General features: G+C 38.4%; 1 protein-coding gene across 1 annotated transcript; it reads left to right on the forward strand.

Annotated features, from left to right (window-relative positions):
* Window positions 1–466: 466 nt before the first annotated feature.
* On the forward strand, window positions 467–12,164 carry LOC144658226 (chymotrypsinogen A-like). Its single transcript, XM_078518620.1, has 10 exons — window positions 467–596; window positions 1,078–1,275; window positions 1,577–1,789; window positions 2,920–3,083; window positions 3,535–3,688; window positions 4,522–4,593; window positions 6,195–6,290; window positions 7,669–7,713; window positions 8,298–8,390; window positions 12,089–12,164. The coding sequence occupies exons 1-10, from the start codon at window positions 542–544 to the stop codon at window positions 12,091–12,093; spliced, it is 1,095 nt and encodes a 364-aa protein (XP_078374746.1). The 5' UTR covers window positions 467–541; the 3' UTR covers window positions 12,094–12,164.
* Window positions 12,165–12,887: the final 723 nt, after the last annotated feature.

Raw genomic sequence — 12,887 nt, forward strand, 5'->3', positions numbered from 1 at the left:
TTTTTCTCATTCAACAATTAGTTATAAAGCACATTATAATATACCGCAGTAACCCATTACAAAAGTTTTCGATAACTGAATTACCATGCATTGAAAACGTCAATTTTCAAAGTTTGAATAAACATTTAGAGGAGAGTTCTGCATGGTGTTTGAACAAGAGATTTCAGCTAATTTTATTTACACACAGCAAGTCAGTTTTGCGCCTGTTTCATTTGCCCCTGTGAACGAAAAATGTGATAAAGTAAGTTTTTTAAAAAAAAGTCTCATTGTTTAAAAAGTTGCCAGGTTTTGGACCTTTCGAGAAAAAAACGTTTTAAGTCGCAGAACTTGCTTAGAAAGCAAAGGCAAGTGTTTTGGAAAATTCCAGTATTGTATTGCGACTTGAACGAAAACTTGACAAGCATTGGAAAGGAGCTGTCGAGGAAAAATTGACCGTGTGAGTGTGATTGTTTAGGTGTCCTACAGCTAATACAACACCACAGCCCATAAAGCAAACCACCATTTGAGCTTGGCTACGGAATTTGGAGATCATTCCTTCAAGATGGGTCTCTGGATTGGAGTTGCACTTTTGCTGCTTGGAGTTTCCAGCTCCCAAGGTAATGAAAAATTCAGTGGAACAATGATATATTTTACTATTATCTCAGTTAACATTATTAGTTTTACAAGTGGCATAATCAAAAAACAAGCACGGACGCAACCTTCGTCACTCAAAAACATTGAAATTGATTTTTAGCGATATTTCGGGGGGTTTTTGAACTAAAAAAAAAAACTTCCTCGGGGCAACTCAAGTTTTAAATAATTGATCTTGTAGTTTTACAACTGTTAATAACATAAAAAAAATAATAATAGTTTTCAAAGGGGGTATATACATGTACACGAACTAAATTTCACAAGAAAATTCGAAAATAGTTTTTCAAATCAGGGGAATTTGAAATCTGGCGATCTTCAACCACCAAACCTCCTTTTAGATTTCGAACGTAAAAAAATTCAATCCGTTCTTTTTTTCTTTTTTCCCATTTTTTGAACCACTTTTATCATAAGTACAAATCATGATGCTATATTTTTAAAATTCCTCAGGCTGTGGGAATAAACCATTTTCAAGTAGGGTCGTGAATGGTGAAAATGCCTCGCCTCACTCATGGCCCTGGCAAATTTCTCTCAGAGTCAACGGCCGCCACATCTGTGGAGGATCACTGATTAAGAATGACTGGGTCGTCACCGCGGCACACTGCGTTGATCGAAACCCGAGGCCAAGTGGCTACACTGTTGTTGTGGGTAAGTCTTTCATTTTTAACCATTGCAGATTTTTGACACGCTTGACATATTTTTAGGACGTATTCATCAAGTTACACTTTTTTGTCGTAAATTGTGCTCTTTAATCACCTTTTGGAGCTTTCCTTTAATAAACAATCCGAAAATCCATCTAACAAAAATTTCGACTGTGTTTCTACTTGTGCTTATAGTAGGGCCATTAAGCCTTATAGAAGCTACAGGCTACCTAACATGAAAATGGACTAATCGCTAAACAACAGAATGTAGAACTACTAATGTATTAACACTTTTATTTGATTACCAGGAGCCCATCGCCGGACTGGGTCAACCTCCGTGCAGAAGACCTTCCGCTTGAAACAATTGTTCAAACACGAGCAATTCAGCATGAGGAATCTGCGCAATGACATTGCTCTTCTGCAACTAGATGGGTCGATATCAGCCAGCTCCCAAGTCAACACGGTGTGTTTGCCAGGTTCAGGGAGCCGCGTTTCAGCTGGATCACCGTGCTACATTACAGGTGATTTTACTGTACATCCGTATTTTTCGTTTGAAAGCCGTGCAAGTTAAGAATCGATTCTACTGGTTGTTTAACCGCACTGCATATTTAAAGAAAAGTTTTCTGTATAGCGGGGCCTAGTTGTGGACAGCTTGCCATCCGATCTGCGACAAGCAACATCCCTTCATATGACGTCATGTGAAGTAACTGCCAACAAAAATTAAGTCATCTTGTAGAGTAAGCTGCGACTTTCTACTCAATACAAATCAATTTCGCTTTGCATTAATAGAACAACAAGCTTAGAGCGGGGGGGCATTCTTCCCTTCACCCCTGTACCACGGTGGGGGTATAAACTTGCCGATACATCCGAGTAGTCTGAGTAAAATCTGCACCCTGTTCTGTAAAAGAAAGTTTGTTTGTTTTTCGTGAGACCATTCACTTGTCAATTTAACCCTTTGACACCCAAAATTTTTCCAAAAAACGCTTTTTTAGCCTCTAAACTGAAATTTTGGTACTATGGTCTTGAATTAACCTCAACTTTGCTAAAGAAGCACTTTTTACACTTCAGCAACATTTTGATAAAGATTCTTTGTAAGAACGTACAATATTTTACTTTGGTGCATGCACATAAGCCAAAATTTGATTTTTTTTTTTTTTTTGCTGAACCGTTCCAATTTTTTTTTTTTGCCCCTTTTGCTTCCTGTTTTTCTGCCTTCTTATTCTCCTTACTTTCTACTCTTCATATCCTTTTTGGCCAAAACAGTTTTGACGTTTTCATTGGAAAACACTAAAAAGGGGACCTTGACCAATTACAGGTGTTCTGGCCTGTTTAAGCAACGATTTTGCACCAAAAATGGATTGTGCTTTTCTTTGATTAGCTCTGTCAGAATGCAACCGATATTCAAAATGAACAGTCCTGTAGAAAGGTCGATCCAAGCTCTGTCAGATTCTAATCACGAAATTCCACTGACGTGCGCGCTTATTGATGACGTCACAAATGAATCAATGACTGCACCTCAAAAAAGCGCCTGAATGCGCGTTTAGGTGTGAAAGGGTTAAGGTCAAGAAGCTTGCGGCCGGGAATATTAGTGTTTCCGTTTATGTTAGCTCATTGTAAGTGGCTCATCCATTTTGCTCATGTGGTGCTGTAGGCTGGGGGAGAACTGTCGGAGGAGGAAATGCCGCTGACACACTCCAGCAGGCAATGCTACCTGTTGCTGAACACAGTGCTTGTAGCAAAGTGAACGGAAGATTAGTTGCAGTTGATGAAAAGTCCATGGTGTGCGCTGGAGGTCAAGGCAAAGGTGGATGCCAGGTAAATTAAACATGATCTCTCTTCACGTTTTCAAACTAAGAAGTGTTTTGATAAAACATGAATAGCGTCCGTATACTTTTATCAGACACTGCACTAATGTTTAAACTGTGTGTTGGAGTGTACCAAAAGTTCTAAGGCGTGTCTTGTTCTTTAAAATTTTCCATGAGTGGTTATTTCCTAACCACCCGACAAGAAAGTTGTTTTGGGATCTCTTCCATGAATTAATGTCTCAAACAAGCTTGTGTGATATTTAATTAATATCGTGCAAATTTGAAGATTAGGGGAATCTCAGTTTCTTTTACGACTGTAATTATGACAAAAAAGAAATCTCTATTGTTCTTCCTCATTGGCATTTAATGATTCTCATAAGCGTGTAAGAATCGAGGTTTGTGAAATCGCTCTAATATAAATGTTATAACATATTTATTTTTTTCCATATAATTACTATTAGGGAGATAGTGGTGGACCATTTGTTTGCAAGGAAGGTGGGCGATATATTTTGAGAGGTGCTGTGAGCTGGGGTCATTCGCAGTGCAGGACCGATCATTACACAGTGTTCGCTCGTGTGAGCAGCTTTATTGGATGGATCAATGGAAAGATGTCAGGTAATTTATAGATTTCATTAAACCTACTGGTTGTTGTTCCTTTATTAATGGTTCTCATTGGCATACTTTATCGAGTCGGCTTCAAAGCAAGTTAATTACAACATACTGTACATAATCAACATAATCAACACTCGCATGTGTTCATCCTATACATATTTTGCATTTTTTAGAAGTAATTTGATAATTTAGCGTTTATTTGTATCTGAAATACCACATTAAACTAGAAATCTCCAAGGTAAAATTTCGTGTGGCTGTGCAGCGCATATAGTTAGTTCGATAGAAATGTTAAAATGTAAATGTTAAATGCGCCGATGATTGAAAGTTTTTCCCAGACGTTTCGGGGTTACTGCCCCTTCTTCAGTGGAAAATGTAACGCCAGTTAACGGAAAAAGCACGTGCGCGTGATCAATGTTTGAAACTAAAAAAATAACAAATTAAACGTACGCCACGGGCGCGCGTGCTTGTTAGAGTTAACATAACAGATTAAATAAAGCCAAAGTCCACATTCAAGCCACGAGGTCGCAGAGTACCACGCTGAAATACCACGCTGACTAATTTTTTTCTTCCTATGCCTTAACAAGGTTTTGAATCGAAGCCACTGCAAAATTCTTACATTCCTTTCTTGCTGATCCTTAAAATAACACTAAATGGAAGCTATAAGTAGTAATAATGAACAGAAAGAAAGTTAGTACGTTAATAACAAAAAAAGTAAGACACAGTAATGAAATAAACTGTTTTGGATTTTGTTTTTATTTTTTGGTTATACTGAACAAGAAAAACACTATTTATAGAAAATTAAGTTGCTAAACTCATATTATATTATCATGTTTAAGGTGGTGGAGGAGGCGGCGGAGGAGGAGGAGAAGGCGGGGCGGCGGGGGGTGGTGGTGGTGGCGGCGGAGGAAGTAAGTTACTCGTTAAAATATAGTCATAATATACAGGAAATCACTAGGTCGCTTTTAGTGAAAGTAGATGAAGCCCAGAAGGCGAGCAGTAAGAAGATTTTTTTGATCCAAACGATACGGAATCGAAATCTCTGCAGCCACCACTAGCTGGTTTTAATGTTTAAGCGTTCCGAAGCTTAAGGAAAATAAATAACAACTGAATAGCAGTTTCCCACCATGTCGGATTCTAATGCGTAGCATTTTTAAAACATTAGTTCCAGGGCTGGGTTGTTTGAAAACTGATTAACACAAACCCAAGATTAAATGCTTATCAAGCTAAGGGTTCAATTCCTCTTTGATAGCAGTATTTTACCTACTTAGTTTCTGTGGAGTTTGAGATTAGTCCACATTTAGTTTAGGATAGAAAATATAAACAGAAAACCTTACTGCAGCTGGCAAAAAGCCAATAATAAAATTCGCGCCAATATTGGATTAGCCTTATCATGATTTGTACAACCCGGTGCTGGAGTATTTCAGTATTTCGCTTGCCTCCATTCAGTCTTGCACGAGAAATTCTTTACGAGGGTACTCTCACCTGGATGGACACACGAGACGCACTTTTATTTAAGACGGAATCCACTAGGAAGTCGAGTAATATTTATAAAAGTTGGGCAAAAATCAAGTACCAGAATAATTTTAATCCTATTGCGTTATTTCCTACCCTTAAAAAAGGTAAAGATTTAAGTAATTATCCGTGATAACACCAACAACAATTTCTTATCAGAGTCTGAAAAAATGAATTTGAAAGTTCCCAAGGTATAAGCAAAATCTCACGTGTAGCCATTTTGGAAATTCGTCTTAAGCGATTCAGTGGAATTTAGCGGAACTTCGAAATTTGTTTTCGATGTTTGGTGTTGTTAGAAAAGATTTCTTTTGATATGATATTTGAAGCAGTAACAAAAAAGTTTGCAATAAGGTGGAAATAATTCTGGTATAACAATTTCTTATCAGAGTCTGAAAAATGATATTCAAAGTTTACAAGCTATAGGCAAAAGCTCACATCTTTTCAGCGATTCATGGGAATTCAGTGGAACTTCGAAATTAGTTTTCGATGTTTGGTGTTGTTAGAAAAGATTTCTTTCGATAAGATATTTAAAGCAGTACCACAAAAGCTTGCAATCAGGTGTAAATAGTTTTGGTACATAATTTTGCCCAATAACTACTCGAAGTCCTGGCGGATTTCCTCTTAATAGCTTTCCCGGCCATTTGAGTTCCATGGCAACAAGTTAGCTAACTCCAGCCGAGTGGTTGTCCACCAAACTTCGGTGAACGGACACTCTTTAAATAGTTATAGGGGTAACTCGGGCTCTGGATATAAGCGTCAAACGAAACGTTCTCTATGATATGGGAAGGGAAACAAAAAACAAAACTTGAAGAGCGAGACGAACTTATCTGTTGAACTACTGGCACTTCAAACAGAAGACAAACTCTGGCGAAAACGCCTTTGAGGTCAGACGAAAACCGCTCTATGCTCCAAGGAAACGAAGAAAAATTGTTATGTGAGCACAGGCATGTTTTTAGTGCTACAAATGTAACTAAAATCCTTCTTTCAATATAAATAGGCTGCCAAGACCAAAATCGGTCCTGCCCTTACTGGAAGCAATACTGTTCGTCCCACAGTAGTGTCAAACGGCTGTGTCCTAAAACATGTGGAACCTGTAAGTATTAGAGCAATTTTCAATTAAGTGTCGTAAAACCAAAACCAGAGTAATTACTCTAGCCAATCACAAAGGACACAGAAAATCCAGTGAACCAATCAAAACTCGGAGCAAATACAAGTAGCTGCACGAAGCGCGGGAAAACGTGCGCGAGCGAGTCACGATTGGTTTTGGTTTTACTCCTGATTGGCTGAGAAAGTGGCGCGAAATTTTTAAGCCAATCACTAAACGTAGTAATGCAAAACCAAAGCAAACGCAATTTACTTTCGACACTCAAGTGAAAACCGCTCTATAATCATCATGGTAATCACAGCAATTTTTCTTGAACAATTAACCCTATGTGAAGAACTAACCCGTAAAACAAGGCAGGACCACGACAGCGGGAACGCCGTGCCCTACTCTTTGCGGTATGTGTGTGGGTTTTACAACGTCCCCTGCTAGCCATATAACACTGAAGATGCAGGAGATGTGGCCTACGGTTTATCGTCCTTATACGAGAAGACTAGAAGACTAGACTAGAATCTTACCATTTGCAGATGTCATATTGCAAAGGCAGCAAGTTCTCCTCAGATTTTTTTAAGACCCTTAGTGTTGGTCCGTTGTGGGAGTCAACCCAAGACCTCCCGCACAACAGTCCAGCGCTCTACCAACTGAGCTAACCGGTTGGCGGTTATCCAATGCAATGTATGAACTACACCAGAAAATGAAGCATGCACATGTATGCCTTTCTAACTACAACACCAATAGCCCTTAATGTTATTCATTTTATTAGACCTACTTTCAAGTCATTTAGGGCAACAAAATACACTTTTACGGAACAAATAGAACAAGCAAAAGTTGAAATGACGAAAAGTGCAATGGATTCCATGGGAATTCAATGCAAAACAAAAAAGAAACAAATCAGAAAATAGGAGAAAAAGAGAGAAAAAATGAAAATTAACAAAAAAAGAGAAAAATAAGAAACGATATGTAAAATTACGGTCAAATTTAAACGACAAATTTACCAAAAAATTATTTAAGAAATAATACAAGAAAATAGGAAATAAAATTAAGTTTAGTTTAAGGAACAAATTGACCAAAGCAAATCGGAATTCGCCTTAACTAATTCAATAAGTTTGTTATATTATATCACATTGCATTACATCAGATAACATCATCTTATCCTGTATTGCATCAAGCACATCACTTTACATTTCATTACATCGCAGCATATCACCTTAAATCACATTATGTTACATGACTGAACATGACATCATGATATTTTCCATTACGTCACATTACATAAAATACATAGCGTGACCATTGCATTGTCTTTTTAAAATCTATGTTCTATTGTACTTTGAGTTTCATTTCAATAACAATTTTCGTTTCATTTTAGGTGGCGGCGGCGGTGGAGGAGGAGGAGGAGGTGGCGGTGGCGGAAGTAAGTTAATGTAACAGCTGTACTTGAAACTTCTGTTTAAGGAAGTTGTTTACTCGGGTAGCCAACTTTTTATAGTCTATGCTACATGCAACACTGCATAAACTTTTTTATAGTACACTTAACAAAAATTACTGGATTCTGATTGGACGAGAGCAGTGCAATCTATCCCTATCTCTTCCGAAGTTGGTCCGAAAACTTGCAAAGAATTCCGAAGTTGACCCGAAGTCTTTCGAAGATTTCCGAAGTTGACCTGATAATTTCCAATGATTTCCAAAGTTGATTCAAAGACTTAGAGTTGAACCAAAGTCTTCAGAAACATTTTAGCGTAAAGGTGGTGCAATTTTGAGGACTTTCAAAACATCATCACCCGTACCAATTAATCACGAACTTTACTCAAGGTCGTGCGATTTCCTATACTAATACCACGATACAGATTATCTTTAAAAAAAGTGGCGGAGTATTATTCGTTTAGTTTGAAGGACAGAAAAAAACAAAAGAAATAGGTATAAATTTTAGCATCACCCCTATAGTACATGTCCTATAGTACATATTTTTTTATGACAACCCTTTATTTTTATACGCAGACTGTCAAGACAGTCATGGAGCCTGTCCTGGCTGGAAAGCCTACTGCCGTTGGGCATCTGTGAAAAACCAATGTCGCAAGACATGTAACGCATGTAAGTATATATTACAACGTACAACAGAACTAAAGTGTATTCCTCCTAATAACACATTGATTTAATAATAAAGTACATTGAATTAAAAAAATTGAAAAATTAAACTAGGATGAAGGTAAAATTTCAGTGGTTTCATTTAAGATACTGTTGCAAGGGGAAGTTTGTGCGACTGTTTGTGGTTTGTTTTATTGTTTGTTTATTCGATTGTTGGTTTGTTTTTATGTTTGTTGTCTGTTTCGTAGAAAAAGTTTTTTTTCCTGCACAAGTTTTAGAAAAGGTCACGCGACATTTTTTTGTGTAACACCTCCGGGTAACGCGTGGAAATTACTGCAGTGTCACCACAATTATTGCAAAAAGTAAACTTTTCATTTATATAACGTTTGCTGTATCAAAACAGTTTTGATATGTGCTCAGAGTGTGTTGTACTAGGCAATCTATCGTGCAGCTTATGCGGTAACACACTGAAAAAAACTAGATGAAAACAGCGCGCGCATTCCAAAATTGGCCAACCTTGGCTCAGTCTAAGTGAATATCTATTCTGGTGTGTATGTGACTTTGGCAGACGTGGGCACATCTGTATAACAACAAATAATTCATGAAACCACAAACGTTAGCTACAGCGTGGCTTCACTGGCTAATTATAAACTAAAGGAAACTAATTGTGTTTTCTATTCAAATAAGTTAATAAAAAATGGGGAACTGCCGTTTCTTGGTCTAACGGAGGACGGCAGAGATTTGAACCCGGAGGGAGTCATTTATAAATGTTTGTTTCTCCTCGTACTTCTTAGAGGAGCAAAAATTGTGAATTGCCACCGCTTAGGGTGTTTAAATCTTTTAGGGTATTGAACAGTTTAAATACAGTTGGATGCATGGATGCACCCCATGCATAGTGTTGAAAAAGAACTTTAGTCAGGCCTTTCAAACGAGAATCTGGTTTAAATCTCGTTTTCCGCAAGATTTGCTCAGGACCAAAAAAAAAAGTCGGCACATTTAAAAAGAAACGGACGAAAATATTTTTGATTACTTGTTATCCTGAGTCACATAATAAAAAAAAAAAAAAAAAAAAAAAGGTCAGCTTCGAGCCAAAGTGGCGCATACTGCCGGAGCTTATCCCGGTTTCCTTAGCATTAAGCAGCTAGGAGTATTTCTACTCCCCCCTGGATGGGATGCTAGTCCATCGCAGGGAACCCCCCAGCATTATTTCGCCGGTACCCATTTATACACCTGGGTGGAGAGAGGCACTATGAGAGTTAAGTGTTTTGCCCAAGAACACAACACAGTGACCCCGGCCAGGGCTCGAACCCGGAACGCTCGCTCCGGAGTCCGGCGCGCTAACCATTAGGCCACCGCGCCTCCCTCTGAGTCACATAATAGCATTATGTTTATTATTGAAATGGACTCATTACACTCAGGTATGTACACTTTGCTCATCTTCGGACTATTTGCACTGCATAGATTATCCAAATTGCATATAGAGCAGTTTTCAATTGAGTGTCGTAAAACCAAAACCAAAGTAATTACTCTGGCTAATCACAAAGGACACAGACAAACCAGTGAACCAATCAAAACTCCAAGCAAATACATGTAGCCGGCACGAAGCGCGGGAAAACGTGCGCGAGCGAGTCACGATTGGTTTTGGTTTTAGTTCTGATTGGCTAAGAATGTGGCGCGAGATTTTTTAAGCCAATCACTAAGCGTAGCAATGCAAAACCAAAGTAAACGCAATTAACGTTCGACACTCAAGTGAAAACCGCTCTAAGTAGCACAGATTATGAATAAATTGACATTGCTCAAGTACAACGGCGAAGGAAATATACCAAGTGCGATGAGACAGGAATCAGCTGTTGTTTGTAAAATGTTTTTGGGAGTCTACTGTGGGTGTTCAATCCGTTTGAGGGTTTATGGCTGGTACAACTTTACCCATCCATTTACCATCCACGTAGCTTGCACTGAGACTCTTGTCGCGTCGCCGAATTTTATCCCCAATCGTAATCCAAACGTAACGCGATGCGAATCATGTGATAATTGTTGCAGCGCTGCATAGTATTCTGAGGTCACCACAAGCCTCGCGGTGGAAAGCTGTTTCGTCATATTTGCCTTACACAGCGCTGGCACCACATAGTGCTGACACCACTAACCACCATGCCTTACGCCGTGCTGACGAGTCCTAAAGAGGACGAAACAGCTGTTCACTGCTAGGCTTGTGGTTCACTTAGTTTGGAAATGAGCAAAGTCCACATGCCTGAGTGTTGTGAGTCCATTTCACTAAAAAACATAATTCGAACATATATTTTTGCCTGGTAAATAAATCTTCGCCTACAGCGTAACAATTCAAAACCTGTTATTTCAAATATTTCATTTTTGAGTCTAATGCTTGCGTGCGCTTTGCGCATGCGCATTAGACTCTTTGTTATATGAAAAAAGCTGTTAGCAATCCCAAGGGAATGGTTCGGGATCGATAATCGTTCGCTGTAATGTAGAAAACAATGATCAGCTGCAAGAACGGACTCCGTACGGACACGCACGATTAGTTTCAATTAAAAACAGCCAATCAGCGACACGTGTTCCCACGCATAATTAAAAGTTCTTTCTCAAGTCACGATTATTCAACACTTGAACAGGACGAAATAATTTTCCAGTTAAGACATTTGTAAGCTTTTTTTGAAAATAAATCTTCGTTTTCAGTTCAGTTAAGCACTTGTGTTTTCGTCTTGCTTAAAAAGCAAGACGTCTTTGAGAAAAAAATATTTCGACGGCGACTCGCGTTTATTTACACAATGCGACCAAATATTTATTTTGTTTTAAAAAATAGAAAACTTTACCTCGGTTTTTGTATTTAAGTCATTCGAATTTTGACCAATTTTTTCTTTACAGTGCAAACAAAAACCTTCAAAAATAAAAGATGTACATGGATAAATGTAAATCAAGTTACGCGACTAAATCAAAATGCGTTTGTTTGGCCGCTTTGCAGTATTACACTGTCCCGGCCTTTGCCATACACTGAAATCGAATTTCATGCTTTTACGACTCTCAGAGATCTTAAGTTCTTCTTACAGCTAGAAAAATCATAAAATGGTTACATTGATATGGAAGTGATGATTCGCGAAATTTGTACATCATGATAAACAGTCTTTGCTCCTGTGTATGGTAGCTCGATAATAATTGCCTAGTTTCCAGCGTTCAAAAGGTCATCATTATATTGACGTGAGCATTTACACCCGTTTTTAGGAAAATCTGTCACTAAGTGCTTACAGTACAATGGAGTAACAGTCACTATTTCAAGTGCTTTTATTGCAAAATCTGTTTCAAGAGTCATCATCAAAATGGTGAAAAATCTGAAAGAAAACGATGTGAAGTTCTTCAACCCTTGTTGTAATGAACATGCTTTTTGTAAATCGTCACGCAATCTTGTCCAAATGTTTAATCGTTTCTGCTTTTACGGACAATACGGAAGAAGTAACATCAACTCCTGTTCATACTTTAAATTTTGTGAAGCATATAACATTTATGACTGTTTCGTTTTCATCCATAATCATCCACGATGCCCCTAGCTTGCTATAAGCATTTTAAATTAAACTCCCGAACACAAACCTCTAACCAATTTTAACCGGCTTACGAAAACCGCGCAATCTGTATCACTATGCCATACGGCATTAGACTCATGTCACCCTTGGTGACCTATTTTTCTTTTCTTTTAGGTTGAAGCTAAAGCACAGTAAACAAGGATAAATGCTGCTGTAGTTTAGATAGTCACAATAAAGCATGACAAATGAATACTGTAGTACGAGCAATTTCCTATACATAGATTACCAGGGCTATTCCCTTTTGCCCATTCTCAGACGATTTACTAGGCTCCCTGTCGCAAGGCCGATTTAATGTTAATAAAGAAAACTAGAGTTGCATATGTTCTAATGCTTCCCTCTTCAGCAGAACCTACTAGATCAACTCGAGGGAACGGCCAGTCAGAACACATAACAACACCCCTGAAAGGTTTCTTTGAAATAAACACCCTAAGCTGATCCAAAACACGGTTTTCAACACCTAAACTGAGGAGATTCCTCTTCAGTGCTATATTTAGAAGTGACAATAGAAAGCAAGGGACCGCGGACGAAAATGCTGCTAGTGTACGTAGGAGCTGGCGACAGCTCTAATCAGCCAAAAATAAAAATACAGAGACAAGATAAGTACTCTAAATATAGAGACAAGATAAGCAAGGCTGACACTACGTAGAAATGAAAAAACCTTAACGGGACAACGACATGATAAAGTCCAAACTGAAAGTCAAAAATGCAAACTCTGGACAGCTGTTTCGACCTGATTGGGTCTCTTCAGCAGAGTGTATGCAACTGTCTTTGCGCTGGTTGTTCTATTCTGTTCGGCATACACTCTGCTGAAGAGACCCAATCAGGTCGAAACAGCTGTCCAGAGTTTGCATTTTTGACTTTCAGTTTGGACTCTATAATGTCGTTGTCCCGTTAAGGTTTTTTCATTTCTACG

The sequence above is a fragment of the Oculina patagonica genome, chromosome 6 (genome assembly GCF_052425735.1).
Source record: "Oculina patagonica isolate OP01 chromosome 6, crgOcupat, whole genome shotgun sequence".
NCBI lineage: Eukaryota > Metazoa > Cnidaria > Anthozoa > Scleractinia > Oculinidae > Oculina > Oculina patagonica.

Bases quoted from the DNA above. Each gene is read 5' to 3' on its own strand.
- LOC144658226 (XM_078518620.1), top strand. From the start codon at position 542: ATGGGTCTCTGGATTGGAGTTGCACTTTTGCTGCTTGGAGTTTCCAGC. The intron at 1,276-1,576 runs GTAAGTCTTTCA...TTTGATTACCAG, and splicing joins TGGCTACACTGTTGTTGTGG to GAGCCCATCGCCGGACTGGG. The intron at 7,714-8,297 runs GTAAGTTAATGT...TTTTATACGCAG, and splicing joins AGGAGGTGGCGGTGGCGGAA to ACTGTCAAGACAGTCATGGA.